Source organism: Conger conger, chromosome 3, assembly GCF_963514075.1.
Source record: "Conger conger chromosome 3, fConCon1.1, whole genome shotgun sequence".
In the NCBI taxonomy this organism is placed as follows: Eukaryota; Metazoa; Chordata; class Actinopteri; order Anguilliformes; family Congridae; genus Conger; species Conger conger.
The window spans coordinates 58243919-58264780 of record NC_083762.1 but is presented as its reverse complement, the minus strand read 5'-3'; the positions used below and the strand labels follow the sequence as shown (position 1 = coordinate 58264780).

The following is a 20862-nucleotide window of genomic DNA, read 5'->3' as shown; positions in this document are numbered from 1 at the left end:
ACAAGAATATAGGACAATATTATAACCAAAACTGTTACAAAAAAAAGTTACATAGTGCACCTTTAAATAAAATGTGTTAACAAACCATGCATAAATTATGGAGTATACCTTTAAGGCACAACACCTCGGAAGAAACAGTTCAGTTACATAATATCATGTTGACAATCCTAACAATGAAATGAATTAAACATTTTTCTCAATCTACCTATGACTTACTGTACAGTTACTCTATATAATATAATTATAGACTCATGGACCCATGCACTCAACTAACCATGCACTAATCTAACCTGGATGTCTGTGGTTCAGGGTCTGGTTCAGGACTTTGCAATGGTGTCATCTCTACAAGTCTCTTCCTTCTTGCTCTGAACTTACAGTATGCTGCACCTCTCTAATACCTTTGCTCCCTTTCACCCAGATCCGCCACTCTGCTCGTCTGCCCTGCATTTCTGCATTTTGTGCCATCTATTTCCGTCTTTTTGCAAATTTTCTGCCTTCCTTACAGGGTTGGCATCTTGGTGTGCTCTGTATTACCGTTGTCTTTCTGCTGCTGACAGCTTCACCTAGAACAGAAATGATTACATTTCCTTAACCTGGAATGGTATACCACAAATGTATACAGGTGCATCTCCAAAATTTGAATATTGTGGAAAAGTAATTTAATTCAAAAAGTTAAACTTTCATATATTCTAGATTCAGTACACATAAAGTAAAATATTTCAAGCCTTTTTTTGTTTTAATCTTGATGATTATGAAATCTAGTATCTCAAAATATTGTAATATTACATAAGACCAATCAAGAAAAGGATTTATAATACAGAAATGTCAACCTTCTGAAAAGTATGTTCATTTTTACATTACATTACATTACATTACGTGGCATTTAGCAGACGCTCTTATCCAGAGCAACGTACAACAAAGTGCAAATCAATCACAAGAACAAGTGCAAAAGTAGACCTGAGAGGACAGTACCGTTCCGAGTCCTAGTGTAAACATACAGAAATTCAGAACCCTTGAAGAGTACTACACTACACTCTACACTCAATACTTGGTCAGGGCTCCTTTTGCACAAATTACTGCATCAATGCGGCGTGGCATGGAGGCAATCAACTTGTGGCACTGCTGAGGTGTTATGGAAGCCCAGGTTGCTTTGATAGTGGCCTTCAGGTCATCTGTATTATTGGGTCTGGTGTCTCTCATCTTCCACTTGACAATACCCCATAGATTCTCTATGGGGTTCAGATCAGGCAAGTTGCCTGGCCAATCAAGCACAGTAATACCATGGTCAGTAAACCAGTTACTAGTAGTTTTGGCACTGTGGGCAGGTGCCAAGTCCTGCTGGAAAAGGAAATCCGCATCTCCATAAAGCTTGTCAGCAGAAGGAAGCATGAAGTGCACTAAAATCTCCAGGTAGACGGCTGCATTGACTCTGGACTTGATAAAACACAGTGGACCGACACCAGCAGATGACATAGCACCCCAAATCATCACTGACTGTGGAAACTTCACGCTGGACTGCAAGCAACTTGGATTCTGTGCCTCCAGACTCTGGGACGTTGATTTCTAAATGAAATGCAAAATTTACTTTCATCTGAAAAGAAGACTTCGGACCATTGAGTAACGGTCCAGTTATTTTTCTTCTTAGCCCAGGTGAGACGCTTCTGACGTTGTCTCTGGTTCAGGAGTGGCTTGACACTAGGAATGTGACACTTGCAATGACCTTCTGTGGCTTAACCTTGGTGTCAATGACTGTCTTCTGGACAACTGTGTCAAGGCAGCAGTCTTCCCCGTGATTGCAATCTAAGTATTGAGTGCAGAAATGAACATACCTTTCAGAAGGTTGACATTTTTGTATTATAAATCCTTTTTTTGATTGTCTTATGTAATCTAATATTTTGAGATACTGGATTTTTGATTTTCATGAGCTGTAAGCCGTAATCATCAAGATTAAAACAGAAAAAGGCTTGAAATATTTCACTTCATGTGTAATGAATCCAGAATATATGAAAGTTTCACTTTTTAAAATTTTTTGACATTACTGGGTACAGTTCACATGCTTTTTATATGAATGCTTTGGAGATTTTTATTTTCGTTTTATAACAGAGTTGACCAGATCATAGGGACAGACACAAAATATATTGAATGTATGAATCAGGAGCTGAAGACAGTCAATAATAGGTGGGGTGGGAGTCATTTAGTTAATATTTTATGTATAAATTGTGCCTAAAATATACATCAAGCACTCTTATTATTGAAAGTAATTTGTATTATTATTATAATATATTTTTTAATAACAAAAGGTTTATCTGGGAGGCACAGAATTTCCCCCCGCAATTCTAGAACTAGCCATGTATAGGGGCGGCCTGTAGCATAGTGGTTAAGATAAATGACTGGGACACGCAAGGTCAGTGGTTCGATTCCCAGTGTAGCCACAATAAGATCCGCACAGCCGTTGGGCCCTTGAGCAAGGCCCTTAACCCTGCATTGCTCCAGGGGAGGATTGTCTCCTGCTTAGTCTAATCAACTGTACGTTGCTCTGGATAAGAGCGTCTGCCAAATGCCAATAATGTAATGTATAAAACATTCTGTAATTTCTACAAGGTGAAACCAAAATGTATAAAAATTCTCTTGAAAATCTGCCACATGTATATTGTTTGATTACAAATCTAAAATTGTGGATTACATAGCCAACTCAAAAACACGTATTTGTTCCAAGACTTGGGGGCTCAAAACTGGGGCTCACTGTATATTCTGTATCATCCATTGCAACTATGAATGTAGTGTGCCCATTTCACGCAGTGTTTACCCTAAACGGTCACTAGATGGCAGCGATCACATTATAGAGAGCTTTACTTCCCACAGTTTACCTCAACAGGAAGTTATTGAAAGCAACCGCATGTGAACGGACAGCATACAGATCTGTGACAAATGCTGCTGAAAACGTGTCACACACAACCGATTTCGCACGTAAGTTCCAAAATATTTCTTTTTTTTTTTTTCTGCGTATGAACCAGCTGTTCTGACTTTGCACAGTTGAAGTTGTCCTAGAGCTGAGTAATTAAGCTAAATGCATGAGCACTGTTCCTTTAGTGTGCCCTACAATCTACCCAGCTCTCGCACAAAACCGTACGCGCGCTCCCAAATATACTGTGCTCTATAGTCCTTGGGCCAAACCATTTTTCGGTACCATCTGGGTGGGCAAATTCTAGATGTGATTTTTTTAGTCCTATACATCCCTAGCTTATGTTTTGATATGATAGACCTTTTGGTTTGGCAGCTTATTAGTGGTTATCACCTCCTAAAGGTATGGACTGCTTTCGTTCAAAACCGGAGTTTTGCCAAAAAAAGTCCCCTGCCATATTTTGCCCCCCTTCGCATGATTCGCTTGTAGATCGGGCTGTGGGGGTGCTAGAGACATGAGCCTGCAGTTTTTGTTATGCGCCTGAGTCTCCTGAACACGTAGAAACCAACCCTGAGTCGATCAGACCTTCCTAGGCCGAGCTATGGTCACTTTTCCCGCACCTACCCCCTACCGGTGAATGCCTAATTTTTGTGGTTTTCCGGAGGTATTGTGCAGTAGGTGCGGGAAAGTTACCGTAGCTCAGCGTAGGAAGCTCTGATCGACTCGGGGTTGGTCTCTACGTGTTCAGGAGACCCAGGCGCATAAAGAACATGTCTCTATCAACCACAGCCCAACCACAGCCCGAGCTATGAGCAAATAACCCGAAGGGGAGGAAAATATGGCAGGGGACTTTTTTGGCTCCACCAGAAAAGTTAAAAAGGGTAAAACATTTTACCTAATAGATATCACCATGACACTTCCTCAGTTGGTTACTTACATAAAGACTATTATTTTTTGTATTAAAAGTTTTCTGAATTTTTATGTTTAAATATGCAAATGATGCATTATCTACTTATGTGTTATATGTGTTAATTTACACATACAATACATAAACCCTTCTTGAAGGTTTTGTATATGTCCAGGTTTCAGTTCAGTTCAGTGAGTGAGTCTAGTGGCTGGTGACCGCTAGGACCATAGGCAGATGCCTTGTTGGTAAGTAATTTGTTCAAAGTACTTAAAACAAATAAAGTGTGTGTTTACCCCCTCAAATGAATTAATTAATTAATTAATTTATTATTTATTTAATTTATCTCCAGCCAGATCTATATTTAGAGGTAAGTTACCTTAGGTAAGTTAGCGGTAATGTATATTACATAGATACGCTCCCGTTAATAACTAGCTAGTTAATAACGAGTTAATCACCTTTTAGTTAGCTAGTAGCTTGCTGTGCACCCAGGCATGAGACACGTGTTTATATTGTAGTAATATTAATGTAACTTAATTTACATTACATTTACAGAAGATTCCTTGTTTGTAGCCCCCCTAAGTTGTAATGAGATCTGCGCCCTTGATTGGCAGCACTGAGCCAGCAGGCAGGGCCCCAATTACTGCACCCTGACAATATTTTAGTTTAGAATAAGGTTGATAATTTTATGTCAAACTATATTTATTCCTCTATGTCAGAGACCCACATCGTCAGCAGTAGTGTAATGATGGATCCAACTTCAGGCGAATGCAGCAGCAACCTGCCAAGAAAGCGGGCCCGCATGGACTGCATCATCCACTGCTCTGATGATGATTCCAACTCAAACCTGGTGTCACCCCAAAACCTGGACTCATGGAGAACTTTGTTGAGGGCGGCAGAAATGAGACAACATCTCCCAATTTTGGACTTAGCCAAATACTTGTGTGAGGGAGATATTCCACCAGTGCAGTATCATTACCGCTGCCGTAGTATTTTCACATTTAAAAAATCCCTGGATTCTATCACAAAAAAAAAAAAAACTGCCTCTGACTCTGGAACCGAAGAAGTAAGTTCAAGAAGACTGTCTAGAGATGTGCCAAGCAAATCCATGGTGTATGATGAAGTGTGTATCTTCTGTGAGAAATCAACAAAGTATCTGAAGGGCAAAAATACGAGGGAACCTCTCGTACAGTGTTCAGAGTTGCGTGCAGATGACAGGATCCGAGAAGCAGCAGTCACCAAACTGGACCAAAGGATGCTTGCTGTCAGAGCTTGTTGCTGCTGAGGGCCATTATCATAGGTCCTGCTACCGAGCATATACACGCGGAGAGCCTGCTGCCAACTCTAAGTCAAGGGAACAAAGTGGAGATGCAGATGCTCCATATGAGGTAGCAGAAAAACATGCCTACGAGGAACTGTTCTCATACATTAGGAATGAACTCTTTCCCAACCCAGAAGTACTACCCATGACATACCTCTCATCAAGACTACAATCATCCATGACGTCTCTTGGTATCAGCCAGATCAAGGACTCAACCAAGAAACACCTCCGCCGTAGGATGGAAACAGAGTTCGGTGGAACCATCCATATATTTCCTGATGACAGTGGGAGGCTTCTTCTGTACCCAGACAACCTTTCAAAGACTGAGCTGGCCAAAACTGTGTACTCCTTGAATATGGAACTACAGCATACCAGATCTGTCAGAGGTGATATAACAGAAGCAGCTTTGCTGATAAGAAATGAGATAAAAAAACAATACACCCAAGTGTGGCCACCTGATGTAGAACAAAATGAATTAATCCTTCCCAAATCTATCACTCAGTTCCTGCAAACACTACTGACTGGAAACGGTGCACAAGTCCATCTGAAAGAGTCAAGCGACTTACCACCTCCTTTGGCAGTGACTTGGTCTTTGCAGTCACCAGTGGCAGAATCAAGCCACCAAAACACCTACTTCTGCCGTTTGCTGTGAAGTCCTTGACAGGAAACACAGAACTGGTACACACCTTGAATCGGCTCGGACACGGTGTGTCCTATTCACAGGCTGAAGAGATTGACACAGCACTGTGTCTGCAGAAGATGGAACTGTCAAGGGACGGCATACCACTACCAACAGACATATACCAAAATGTCTTCACCACCCTGGCTTATGACAACATAGACCGACTAGAGGAGACGGTTAGTGGAGCAGGAACCTCTCACCGAGTCAATGGCATAGCTGTCCAGGCAAAAGTAATTGGACCTGTACCTCAAAGGATCATGCCTACAGTCACTAAGTCAAAGAAGCGGAGCATCAGCCCAAAAGCACTGATGCTACCCACCTACAATTCTGGACAGAGAGTGGGGCCAACAAACGCCCCAAGTGTAGATGCCAACACTACCACACAGGTACATGATGCAAAAGCAAAGAACGTTGTCTGGCTGCTTGCTCGAATGTTTGCCCCAGAAGCTCAGACCGTGAGCAGCTGGACTGGATTCAACATCCAGACCCGCAACGATGTCACAGTGGTCCAGGATACTGTGAGCTACATGCCAACAATCAATGCCCCTGCTACAGAACTGTCTACTGTGTACGAGATGCTAAACCAGACAGTATGCATCATGGAGTCCCTGCAGTTAAAGACAATTGTCTGCGTGTTTGACCAAGCACTCTACGCCAAGGCAGCAGAAATAGTGTGGAAGCATGACAAGTTCAAAAACATTGTCATCAGGATGGGGGTGTTCCACACCATTTGCAACCTACTTTCCATTCTGGGGAAACGATTCCAAGATGCAGGGTTGAGAGACATCTGTGTGGAGTCTGGTGTTATTGCTGAAGGGTCGGTAGCTGGTGTGATGGAAGGAAGAAAGTACAACAGAGCTGTCAGGCTGCACAAGCTGGTCTACGAAGCATTAATGAGGCTTGCCTGGAAAGGCTTCCTTCTGTGGATAAAGGACAAACATCCCACACAGGTTCGCAACCTGGAAGAAGCCCTGAGGGGCATTGGCAGCTTCCATGGTGATGACTGTCAGGTGTCACTCACAGAGCTTCTTGAGAATGCCTCATTCACCCTCACCATGGAGCTGTTCCAGGTCTACCTGGACTCTCTCCAAAGCCAACATGGTCTTTCAGCTTTCTGGATGTCCTACCTTGATATGACAGAGATCCTGTTGGGCCTGATTCGTGCTTCTAGAGAAGGCAACTGGATGTTGCACCTTGCATGCATCAGAGAGATGATTCCTTGGTGTTTTGCTTACGACAAGCTCAATTACGCCCGCTACCTTTCCTACTACTATGCAACCATGTCACAACTGCCTGCTGATCACCCTGAAGTACATGCCCACTTCCTGCAGGGAGGCTTCTCTGTCCAAATTGGCAGCAGAAATCCTTTTGGGCAAATTCCTGTCGACCAGACCATTGAGGAGACTGTCAACAAGGACACACAAACACCTGGAGGAACCAAAGGCTTCAGTCTCAGGCCTGGGGCTATAAAATGTCCACTCCAATAATAGAATAACCAAATAAAAAGTGATCAATGTCAATGTGCAATTAGAAAACAAAAATATCACAATTAGTGTAAACAATGTACTCTTGAAAACAACTATTGCACATTCAAATAACGTAAACAGGAACAGTCTTTGCGTTTGCCCACTGGACTCCACTGTAGCCTGCACTTTCGATCGTGTTTTGTGACGAACATTTGAACATTAGGGTCTAAACTTTGAGTAACAGTTGAAAATAAACACCATTGCCCTGTTTTATTATGTTTTCTAGTGATGGATCAAGCCGGTATTTTTTTCGGCCCGCTGGCGGGCCGATCGGGCTTAACAGGTTTAATATTACTACAATATAAACACGTGTCTCATGCCTGGGTGCACAGCAAGCTACTAGCTAGCCAAACTAGCTAACTAAAAGGTGATTAACTCGTTATTAACTAGCTAGTTATTAACGGGAGCGTATCTATGTAATATACATTACCGCTAACTTACCTAAGGTAACTTACCTCTAAATATAGATCTGGCTGGAGATAAATTAAATAAATAATAAATTAATTAATTAATTAATTCATTTGAGGGGGTAAACACACACTTTATTTGTTTTAAGTACTTTGAACAAATTACTTACCAACAAGGCATCTGCCTATGGTCCTAGCGGTCACCAGCCACTAGACTCACTCACTGAACTGAACTGAAACCTGGACATATACAAAACCTTCAAGAAGGGTTTATGTATTGTATGTGTAAATTAACACATATAACACATAAGTAGATAATGCATCATTTGCATATTTAAACATAAAAATTCAGAAAACTTTTAATACAAAAAATAATAGTCTTTATGTAAGTAACCAACTGAGGAAGTGTCATGGTGATATCTATTAGGTAAAATGTTTTACCCTTTTTAACTTTTCTGGTGGAGCCAAAAAAGTCCCCTGCCATATTTTGCTCCCTTTCGGGTTATTTGCTCATAGCTCGGGCTGTGGTTGGGCTGTGGTTGATAGAGACCAACCCCGAGTCGATCAGAGCTTCCTACGCTGAGCTATGGTAACTTTCCCGCACCTACCGCACAATACCTCCGGAAAACCGCAAAAATTAGGCATTCACCGGTAGGGGGTAGGTGCGGGAAAAGTGACCATAGCTCGGCCTAGGAAGGTCTGATCGACTCAGGGTTGGTTTCTACGTGTTCAGGAGACTCAGGCGCATAACAAAAACTGCAGGCTCATGTCTCTAGCACCCCCACAGCCCGACCTACAAGCGAATCATGCGAAGGGGGGCAAAATATGGCAGGGGACTTTTTTTGGCAAAACTCCGGTTTTGAACGAAAGCAGTCCATACCTTTAGGAGGTGATAACCACTAATAAGCTGCCAAACCAAAAGGTCTATCATATCAAAACATAATCTAGGGATGTATAGGACTAAAAAAATCACATCTAGAATTTGCCCACCCAGATGGTACCAAATCGTCCAATTTTGGGGTTTGGCCCAAGGACTACTATCACAAATTTGCTGTTCTCTCACTCTCACCTTCACATTAATCCCACACTTGGCAACATCTGTGTTACCGCTCAAACTAGGCTGTGGGCATGTCTATGGTTTGACCCACAGAACTGTATAAGAACTAGAAGTCAAACGTGCACGTGGTTACATGAAATCCTGTTGATCAGAGATGAAATCCATGAAATCCCTTAGATCCTGTCGGCAAGAGCGGGCACGCCCACAGAAACTTCATAATTTCTCTAGGCTCAACACAAAAATCACAACACAAAACATCTTGGATAACTGTTAAGTGTGCTCTTGTAAAGGGACCAGACTAAGCTTAGCCTCATATGACTATAGTTAAACCCAAATCCCCTCTAGTCCAAGCTGACAATCTAAATTGAGTTTACACAATCCTAGACTGCGCACAGGTAATGGACATTTTAAAATAATTATTCAAAGGGATTAATTTTATTTTCAAATGAAAAAAAATATAATACATTTTATTTCAGATTGCGAACAGTAACACAGCAACACAGGAAATAACACATTAGTTTACCCATCGTGGCACACAAGAGTCCAAAAGCGCACCCACCCTTACCCGCCAGCGTAGTTGCATCAAACAATTAACCTACCTCTTAAAGGCAGTAGGCCCTCCACAACAGCAGGCTATACCGGTGTTATACGTAGCTACATCCAACAGTTGACCTTTGAATTCCCCAAAGCAGAATTTACACCCATTTATCGTACAGGTACAGGTACACCCACAAGTAGCCCAAAACAAAAGCAGTCTAGTGCTAGTTTCTGCCGGCCAAATTGGCTGATAAAACTGCTGATGCAGTAGACTAGGCCATCCATCCATTATTTTAACCTGCTTATCCTGAACAGGGTCGCAGGGGGACTGGAGCTGGACCCAGCATACATTGGGTGAAAAGCAGGAATACACCCTGGACAGGTCGCCAGTCCATCGCAGGGCACACACACCATTCACTCACACACTCATACCTACGGGCCATTTATACTCTCCAATCAGCCTAACCTGCATGTCTTTGGACTGTGGGAGGAAACTGGACCTCCTTGCTGTGAGGCGGCAGTGCTACCTACTGCACCATCTGTGCCGCCCTTAAACTTCACTGAAATTACTTTCCAAAATACTAGGATATGAGAATAACCTACGGTGCAACATTAGCCTATATGATGACTGTAACTAGCCCACTTGTCCCAACTGGCAGCAGGTGGCTCCAGCAGCCCTGTCTGTCCCTCACTCCCTGTCTTCCTGCATTACCACCTCTCTGCAGCTGGATGGAATCAAGGGATTAATGGATTGGCAGCTACTTCATACAGAATTTAACGTCTATGCTATATCAGTTTTTCCCCTGGTGAATTTGGTTTATGATTGTAGTTGCCTAATGGCTCTCTGAGACACTAAAACCTATTGAATTGGACCGATAATTATGGAGAAAAGGACAAAACCCCCACTGCTATCCTGTGCTTGGAATGCCGTATTGCCTTAAGGTGTTAAGCCCAGTCTACACCAAACAGGCAAATTAAGACAAGACAAGGTAAGAAGGGGAAAAAGCTGAGAACGTCCAAATTAAAATCTCAGATGTCAGACACCCCCCTGCTTACTTCCCTCCACTGGCTGCCTGTCATGGCTCGCATCAAATTCAGCCAATAGCCTTCCAAGCAGTTTGGGTCTGCCCCAGCTTACCTCGAAAAAATCATCAGACCTTACACCCCTGCCAGACCTCTTCGCTCAGCCTCCACAGGCCGCTTGGCACCTCCCCCTCTCCGAACTTCCACCTCACGCTCACGACTACTGTCTGTTCTGGCTCCACGGTGGTGGAACGAACTCCTCGTTGAGGTCAGAACTGTAGAATCTCTTCCCATCTTCAAGCGCAAACTGAAGACGCACCTCTTCAAGCATCACTTCTCCCTGTCAGTCCCTACCTCCCTGTAAACCTTAATTGTTGTCTTTCTGTGATTTACTGTGTATCAGGATGTTTTAGTTTGGCTAGGTAAGCAGTGTTTGGCTCGTCAAGGGGTTTGTTCATACATTTGCTTGTTGCGGTTTAAAAATCAAATAGGCCCTTATCTTTGTTGTGCAGGTAGCAGTTGAAATTGTACTTCCCTCTAGGGTCTTTCAGCGCACTTATCCCTGGTTATGGGTATCCACTTTGTTGTATGTCGCTCTGGATAAGAGGGTCTGCCAAATGCCATTAATGTAATATAATGTAGGCAGTCCACACCAAAGCTCCAAGTAAACAAATAACTTTTAATATTTCCACAACAACTACTGCGTGTGTTTCTTCTAGTTACCGTTACATGTGTATTTTGTTTATCTTGCTAACATTAATGTTGTATTTATTGTTTGGTACTGTGTTTCTTTTAGTAACGTAACATTAGCTTAAAAAAATCTAGCTTTGTAAATAGTGTCTGACATTGACACCGATGCAGCATTACTGCCCATTCTTCTAGTGAAGTGCTTTGTGATTGGTTAAGGTAATATGTTTAATCTATTATGAAGCTGTATGTTCTAAAACCAGTCTACAGCAAACGGTCAACTTGGGACGAGACTTGACATGGTCCGTTTCGGAAACACTAGCCGACAAGAGCAGACGTTCTAAAACCATCCTGTCTTGTCTCATCTCAAGTCGGCTGTTTGATGTAGACCGGGCTTTAGGAAGTTTACCTATTCATGACATTCCGAGCAATGCACATGAAGCAAGGGCCAAATGTGCACGGGGAGGTCCATTACCTTACTGATATAGATCATAGGTGTCTCATACCACATTTATATGGAAAGGGAATTAGGCTAATTAGGAGCAAACTTGGTCTATGTTACCCACATTCAGTGGATCACTGGAGCTAGCCACAAGTAAAGTCATTACTACTGCATTCCACCAAAGATAGCACTCAACATTTATAATATAACGGGCTTGCAGTTGGAGAATAAGCCTAGCTACCATAATTTTAAAACAACGTTATATGATCAATAGACTTTATGATAACCTGTACCACCTCTGGCTGCTAATGCTGGTTAACTTGCTTATTGAGTGAACAAAGCTAGCTAAATTAGCAGATGCTGCTAGCTGCAACATATAAAGGCAGCCATTACAGTCTGTAAAAGGGACAAAATGACCATGTTCACGGGACATGTCACATTGGCCAAATAAAACTGGACCATGGGGAAAAGCGCTGTTTTTCTATGGGGCTAGTTCTGATACAGTTTTGTGATTTGACCAAATAAATTGTTAGGCCTACTGCTCTTCTACATTCTCATTGGTTGCTGTAGAGCGGAGCTGCTGGTTAAGGAAGTATTTTTGTCCCCCACTGGAGGAAATCCAGAGGGGCGTGGGGTTGGGGGGTTGGGGCAGGTGAAACTATGGATCGGGCTCCGTCAGTTCCTTCGTTCATCACACTGTCATGCCATCTGTCCACCAAGCCATTATAATGTACTAAGCTGTGTCTTGTACAATAAATATAATGCAAATGGCCAGGAACGGGTTGAGTCTCTGTCACACAACTAGCATGTAAAATAAATGAAACTAGCAAAGCTAAAACTAGCAATAAAGTCATTTATTTATTTAAGGTTAAAATATTTATTTAGTTTAGCATATCATGAAAGTACTCTAGTCAAGAAGAGGCATTGGACAGCAACACCGTTTTTGCTTGCCTTCATCGCTAGCTTATAAAGCACAATGTTTGTGGCTACAGCAATTTAACAATCTTGCTTTGTGTATTCATTAGATAGCTACCAAAGTAGTTACGTATATCATCACTGGTTTATAAAAGCAAGATATCAGCTACTGTGCACTGCTGAGACTTAATCAGTTAACTTAGAAATTACTATCTGTTCCCAAATTATAGTTAGCTGAGCACTTCAATCCATGACGCAAGTAAGATCGAAGTCCATGAGGGCCAAGTCCACCTGAATGGAGTGCTGACATTTGGATTCAGCCCTACTGTTTAACTGCTTAGAAACAAATACATGACTAAATATGTACGTGAATGGCTATAAAAATTTGTTTGAAAAGAAACAAAGCCCTTGTTCTGTTTTACACGCCAGACAACTGGCCTTCAGCTACGGGTTCTGCATTTTATATTTATATATTCTTCTGATTAGAATCATCAGCTCATAATTCATCACATCGAGCTTGCTTGTTTTTTGTCTGTTAGGTATTGTAAAATTGAATGATTTGATTGCATATGAGTGTAATATTGCTAACATTTTGAATAGTGTGCTGTTTTCACAAAACCTATGGAATGTAAAATGTATTCAAAGGTGGGCCATTTAATAACCTTACACTATTTATATTTTTACTCTAATTATTAATATATTATTAAAATGTTCGTTACAAATTAATAATAACCCCACATAATAGAGGCTACCTGTATTCTCATTCTGGCTGTGAGCAAGGGACCTTAGCTATAATAAGCTAGAATACGCACATCATTGCCAGAGAATTATCAGTTGGCCTAGTCCATACTGTATAGCACTGTGATATTTTTCCTGTTTTGTACTTATACAGGTAGCTTGTAAGGCACAACCATGAGTTCTCCTACAGCTGTGTCTAGCTCTGCCAAGGTGGTGGTGATTGGTGCTGGATTAGCAGGTTTATCCAGTGCGGCCACCCTCGCCCAAGCTGGTTTTGAGCATGTCCAGGTTCTGGAGGCCATGTCCAGGCCTGGGGGCCGGATCAGCACCATCAGACCATTTGGTCCAAATGTGATTGAGCTGGGGGCAAACTGGGTCCACGGGCAGGATGGAAACCCAGTCTTCTCCCTGGCTGAGAGACATGGTCTACTGTCCCAGGACGCCTCTGCCAGGGGCATGTGCCAGCCAGGCTCGCTTACTCCCCATGACTACTTCTTCCGGGAGGACGGAACCCTGCTTTCCCACAAAGGTGTGAAACAGGTTTGTGCTCTCTTCAGCCAACTCACATCCAGGGCGTTCGACAACAAGCTGGAAGAGAAATTTCACTCCAAAAGCTTTGGCCAATACCTGGATGAGGCATTCGCCGACTCACCCCTGGCCTCCTCCTTTGAAGACGCAGCAAAGGTTTTTGAGTGGTGTAAGAGGAGCGAGTGCACGGATGAAGCCAGCTCCTCTCTGTATGAGACGTCTGCCCTGGAGCAGAAAGAGTATACTTGCCTGGAGGGAGATTTCTATAACTGCCTGGGTCCTGGAGGCTACCAAGCTGTGGTTGATGTCCTCCTGAAACTCCTGCCCCCAGGGGCTCTTCTGTGTGACAGGCCAGTCACCTATATCCGGTGGGGGCTGGAACCACAAGCCAAGGGCTCCGGCCCTTTCCGCCCAGTCAAGGTGCTGTGTGAGGATGGTCAGGAGTTTGAAGCTGACCATGCAATTGTGACCTCCTCCCTGGGGTTTCTGAAAGACAGGGCATCAGTGTTTTTTGAGCCCACCCTGCCTGAGGACAAAATACAAGCCATTGAGCGACTTGGCTTTGGAACAGTGGACAAAATATTCCTGCGGTTCAATGAACAGTTCTGGCCTGAAGACTGCACTGGAATCCAACTGGTCTGGGAAAAAGGTCCAGAGGATAAAACCATCTATTGCAAGTTGTCTGAGGGGGATGCCTGGAGGGAAATGTGGTACAAGAAGATCAGTGGTTTTGACATTGTGTCGCATCACCCCACTGTTCTCTGTGCATGGATCAGTGGAAGGGAGGCACAGCACATGGAGACCCTGCAGCAGGAAGAGGTGCAACAGGTTTGTGTGAGGTGGGTTTCGCTGGAACACATGAAACTTTTTTTGTACTGCTGTGCAAGTAAAAACTGTTGGCTTCATCTCAGGGTTCCTGACAGGTAAAACATAGAACTGACACGCTAAGAGCATGTTTGAAGAGTCCCTGCTGGTAAAACACACCACTGACCCATTCCCGTCACGCGGCAGAAGTGAATATAAGGAACCTACTAGAGTTGATGGAAGTTTAGTATAGTGCATGTCTCATGGCAGATGAGGGGTTTTGCAGCATGATGACACTACACATGTGCCTATTGTATATAAAAACTTCCCTGGGAATGAAGTAATCCAATCATAGATACCAGGCATTTTTGCCGTAACATTCCGGATTCAAGCTTAGTCTCAAGTTATCTGGGAGTCTGTACTGGCGGGATTGACCTAGTCTTCCCAGGACCAGGGTGGGTTTACATTTATTTTCCCTTACAGTTCCTTGGTTTCTTCTCACATTAGCTCCTCACAATAACATTCCAGTCCCCAAAGACATGATTGAGAAATGTATTTTAACAATTTTCTACAAGTATTGTGATTTTTGCTGATGTGACTGTCACATGAAGAATTAAAGCCATCATCATCAGATAGAGGCTGCTAGGTAGAGCTGTCCAAGAGTAACCTGGGTATTCTTCTTTGAGCAGGCTGCTCAGATCCTTCACAGGCTGGTCAGTCCCTGAGCCAACACAGGTGTTGTTTTCCACATGGTGGAGCAATCCCCATGTGAAGGGGTCCTACACATTTGTCCCTTTTGGGGTGAAAGGGGTAAGGGAGCAGCAGGTCCTGGCTGCACCACTGCCAAATAGCTCCATCTGCACTGCAAGAAAGGTATGGCTCAGTACTGCATCATCACACAACTCAGTCATTCACCGTTACGCCACTCAATACTGTACTGTTACACAACTCAGAATTGTGCCATTATGCCACTCAGTACTGTTACACCACTCAGTACTGTATCAATATGCTACTCAGTAATCCACTGTTACACCACTCGGTACTGTACTATTATGCCACTCAGTACTGCAGCATAACACTGCTCAGTACTGCACTGTCACGCCACTGCAGTGTAACACCACTCAGTACTGCCATGTAACACAGCTCATTACTGCAGCTTAACACCACTGATTACTGAAGCATAACTCCACTCTTTCTCAAAGACAATCTGTACAGACAGTGGGCTTCATTTATCAATATTTTTGTAGATGTGTGTGTAAATTTATGTGCAATTTTTATAATGACTAACGGTCAAATTAGTTCAGCTCCCGTCCGATAAATTACCAGTGAGTACTAAATCCGACCAATGAGTGGTGCTTTCAGCTGAGTAATTCTGTTCAGTTCTGCAGAAAAGCAAGAGGAAGTTGTAGGTTGCAGCTAGCTTTCAGAAAATGGCAATGAGATAACTGCTCGCATATTACATCGCACCTCTGGCGTGCTCTTCCTGAAAGAGTACATCTCGCAGTGCTACTCTGAGAAAGGTGTTGCTGACTCTCTGCAGATGAGTGCAGGGTTGCAGATAAAAATGAATTGTCTGTTTGATCAGGTCACCGTGGTGTTTAATTGTGTCCCTAGCCTCTCCAGGTGCTGTTTGCTGGTGAGGCCACACATGAGAATTTCTACACCACGACCCATGGGGCTTTCGTCTCTGGCATTAGAGAAGCTGAAAGGATCATTGACTTCTACACTCAACAGAAATGACTTTAATGTATTTCTGTATATAAATAGTTAATGTGATGCTGAGACTGTGACATAGATACAACCCTGATTATTAATCTGAAGCATGGAATTTGTTTATGTGTACATACAATAGTTTGATATAATAATATACTGCAGCTAAAAATGTAAATATCTTCAAAACCAGTTTAACTTCTCATAAGGTTAGAACATGAAACCTATGACCGCCACGATGGTAGGGTTGCACATGTTATGACTGCTTATAATGCTTGTAAGGACCTAGTAGATTGGCTGAATTTGGCATTGCACAAACATAATTCAGTGATTACTGCCTGCCTGACTATATAGTGAGGCCTAGTGGATATCTAGCACAGTTCTGCTGTACCCCAGTGCAGCTCTATCCCTGAGGGGCAACATTAGTTTAGGAGGTAAGAGGTCGTTGGTTCGACCCCCCACCCTGGGTGTCCCTGAGCAATTTGAGCAATTTGCTCCTGATGAGCTGATTGGTACCTTGCATGGCACCATTGGTGTGTGTGTGAATGGGTGAATGAGAGGCATTAATTGTAAGCATGTTGGATAAAGAATTCAGCCCATTTACCATCCTGTTTTCCCGGCACATTACATTACATTACATTACATTAATGGCATTTGGCAGACGCTCTTATCCAGAGCGACATACAACAAAGTGGAAAGTGCATACCCATACCAGGGATAAGTGCGCTGAAAGACCCTAGAGGGAAGTACAATTTGAACTGCTACCTACCTTTTTTTTCTTTCTTTTCTTTCGTAATACCGCAACACGCAATACACATCCCTGCTGTATTCTAGCTTGGCTTTGGCTTTGCTCTGCTGGCAGGCAGAGCAGGAGATGGCTTGGTTTTTTAGGTCCTGCACACTGCAACCTCCCTCCTATTGTTCTCCTGTGACTGTATGTGTACAATTGTGTAGTGTAGTGGAATATGCTGTTTAGCCCAGTCTTTAGACATTCACTTAAATCCAGTACTTGTGCCGGGTAAATATAGACTTTAGACGGTGTGAATAGAACACCATCACTTGCTTTAAAGCTCACAGGTTGGAAGGTGTGGACCAGAAAACACAGAAAATACTTGTGAAACAGTCATCTATAGCTGCACATATCGGAAACAACTGGCTGAAATAGTAAGAGGAAGTTGTGGGGAAATGTCTTACTTTCAGAAAAGGCAATGAGATTCTTGCATGCTGTTTCTGAAAGAGCTGTTCTCATAGTATGCTGAGCTGAGACATAAATGGTAAATGGTCTGCAATTATATAGTGCCTTTATCCAAAGGCTGGTGGGTGCTTCACATTCACCCATTCACACACCAACAGTGATTTTTTTGCTTGTATAAAAGGTACTTCACCAATAGAACATTATTGTACCTTCTTGGCCATTTAAAGAACAAAAATGTACAGTCCCTCCACTGTACCTTTATGTCTGAGAGTGTACTTTCTGTATTATTTTTCACTAAAATCTATGTGTCTTTCTAAAAACATTCTGTTGTGCTGCTAAAATGTATGTTTTTGAGCTGCACATTGACTTGGTTTCATGTTTACGTGTATATACTTTTATCGGGTCTTTTATAACTGTTTAAATGCATTCGCTCAATTGTCTGCTCATTTTCTTGTGTATTTTCTCGGAATCCGGTTCAGTGTTTCTTAACAGGATGATTGTGACACAGAAATCTTTCATCAGGGCTCATAGCGTGTGTGCTCTACCCTCCAGTTTTCTGTTCTTAAAAACATTACTTTTAATAACAATATACAATGGGCTCCAGAATTATTGCCACCCTTGATAAACATGCTATAAACAAAAGAAAATTGACAGTTATTAACATAAGCTTTATTTTCCAACATGTGTAAAGTAGTGTGCTTTATTCAATGGAATCAACCAAATCTTACATTTTTTAAATACATTTTTTAAAAACAATTATTGGCACACCTGGTTTAATACTTTGTGCAAACACCCTTAGCAAAGATGACAGCCATGAGTCTTCCTCTAGTTTGTGATATGGTTAGAGAACACATTGGAGGGATTTTTGACCATTCTTCCATGCTTTTCACTTATAGACCCCCCTCTTAAGTTAAGATCACAGTTTTTTGATGGTATTTAAGTCTGGAGACTGAGATGGCCATTGCAGAACATGGATGTTGTTTTTACGTAACTGTGTGGATTCTGTTGTAGTATGTTTGGAGTCATTGTCCTGCTGGAAAATCTACCGACGATCAAGTCTCAGCTTTCCAGCAACAAGAACAAGATTTTCTGCCAAGATTTCTTGGTACTTTGTTGAATTTAAATAGTGCCCCTGGACCACATCTCCAAAACATAATTGACTCTATATTTGAAAGTAGGTATGAGGTGCTTCTCCATCTGCATTTCTCTTTTGCTGTCAAACATGTTGATGGTGTGTATGGCCAAAACATTGAATTCACTCTTCCAATCGTAATTCCAATGAGATTTGGCAAACTCCAGATGCTTGGTTTTGTTCATGTGCTCAGTAAGGGTTGTCTTTGTGCCACCCTTCCACATAGTTTGTTGGTATGGAGGTGCCATTTTATGGTTCCTTTTGAGACTTGGTGACCCCAAGATCCAACCAATCTCTAATTCTTAAATTGTGATCCTTGGGCCTCCCTCACCATCTTCCTTACCATCAGTGGGGATAACATACACTTGCATCCTCTTCCTGGCTATTTTGCAACCATTCCATATGTTTTTCACCTTTTTATTATTGTCCTTACACTGCTATGTGGCATGTATAACCATTTATGTATTTTTCTTTTATTTTATTTTTTTAACCCATTACCAGACTTATGATGGACAAGTAACATCTGTGTCTTCGGAATTGACAGTTTGTTGCCATTTCCCATGCTAATGGTTGACAAAGGGATTTTGTATGCTTGTTACCTCACTTTTATACTCTCGTGAATCAAGAAGTGATGAAATGACAATATAGTTCCTTTAGACTGAGATTGACTAAATTGAGTAAAATAATATTTCCAATTTCACTTTCTTTAATTTTATTTAGAATAATTGCCAATAATTTTGCCAAAATTAGATTACCAAATACGAAATATTGAACCATGAAATTAATATATTGAAATAAAAGTATATAGTTTTCCCATATGTTTGAACATAACATATACAGTTGATTATTATCCATGTTCATTATATGCAGCATTTTTATTAAGGGTGCCAATAATTCTGGAGCCTAATGTACTTACCATTTGAGTCCATTTTGTAACATTTTGATGACAAGTAAATGACTGTGGTGGGGGTATACTGTTGCGAGCCTCTAACCCTCTAACCCTCGCAACCCCCCCCCCCCCCCCCACCACCACCTCCCTCATCACTCACACCTGATGACTTTGTCTCCTTTTTTGAAAAGAAGATAGATGCCATTCTCCCCCTGCTGACCATCCTACCTTCCTCAACTCCCTATCCTCCTTTTCTCCTCTCTCTGGCTCTGACACTTTGAAACTCACCGCCCAACCACCTGTCCTCTTGACCTCATCCCCTCTCCCCTTCTACAATCCATCTCACATTCTCCCTTTTCTCTCCTCTCTAATCAACACCTCCCTCTCTTCTGGCACCATGCCCTCTTCCCTGAACTACTGGCCTGTCTCTCTTCTTCCCTTTCTATCTAAAACTGTGGAACGGGCAGTCTGCTCCCAACTGTCCACTTATCTTCTCCAGAACAATCTCCACGATCCCAACCAGTCCGGCTTCAAGAGTGGCCACTCCACTGAGACTGCCCTGCTTGTGGTCACTGAAGCACTCCACTCTAAAGCCAAATCCCTCTCCTCTGTCTTCATCTTCCTCAACCAATTCTGCTCTTATCGCTGACTGGGATGGGTGTCACAGGATCTGCACTGGCATGGTTTTCCTCCTACCTCTCTGGTCGTTCCTACCAGGTGACTTGAGGGGCTCAGTCTCAGTCCCGCAGGGCTCAGTTCTTGGTCCTCTCCTCTCTATACACCATGTCTCTTTGTTCTGTTATCTCTTCCCATGGCTTTTCTTACCATTCGTACGCTGATGACACTCCCCCAATACCCAGGTCACCACCTGAAGCTTGACCTTACCAAGACTGAGCTTCTCTACATCTCTGCTAAGTCCTCTCCGACAATTGACCTCTCACTGATTGTTGAGGACTTTGTACTATCCTCCTCCCATACGGCCAAGAATCTTGGGGTGACTCTTGATAACCGCCTCACCCTCGCTCCACATGTATCCACTCCACTGCCAGAACCTGCAGGTTCTTCCTCTACAATATGCACCGTATCCGTCATCTCCTGACGGAGAAAGCCACCCAGCTCCTAGTCCAGGCGCTCATCATTTCCCACCTGGATTACTGCAACTCTCCCAGCTTGTGTCATCAAGCCCCTCCAGCTGGTCCAGAATGCTGCAGCCCGCCTGATCACCAGTCAGCCCAGGTTGGCTCATGTCACCCCACTCCTCATTGGCCTCCACTGGCTTCCTATTGCCGCTCACATCTGCTTCAAAGCCCTAGTGTTGGAATTTCAGGCTGCTAAGGGGACTGCCCCACCTTACATACAATCCTTAATCACTGCCTACTCCCCAGCTAGACCACTCTGGTCTGCCAGCTCTGGTCGCATTATGGTTCCCTGTTTTCCGTTCTGGTTCCTCAGTAGTGGAATGA

General features: G+C 42.8%; 1 protein-coding gene across 1 annotated transcript; it reads left to right on the top strand.

Moving 5' to 3' along the window:
- The first annotated feature begins 2897 nt into the window (after positions 1–2897).
- zgc:66484 (uncharacterized protein LOC327557 homolog) lies at positions 2898–19430 on the top strand. Its single transcript, XM_061235779.1, has 4 exons — positions 2898–2967; positions 13296–14508; positions 15163–15346; positions 16088–19430. Exons 2-4 carry the CDS (start codon positions 13316–13318, stop codon positions 16211–16213), a joined length of 1503 nt encoding a protein of 500 aa, XP_061091763.1. The 5' UTR covers positions 2898–2967; positions 13296–13315; the 3' UTR covers positions 16214–19430.
- The last annotated feature ends 1432 nt before the right edge of the window (positions 19431–20862 follow it).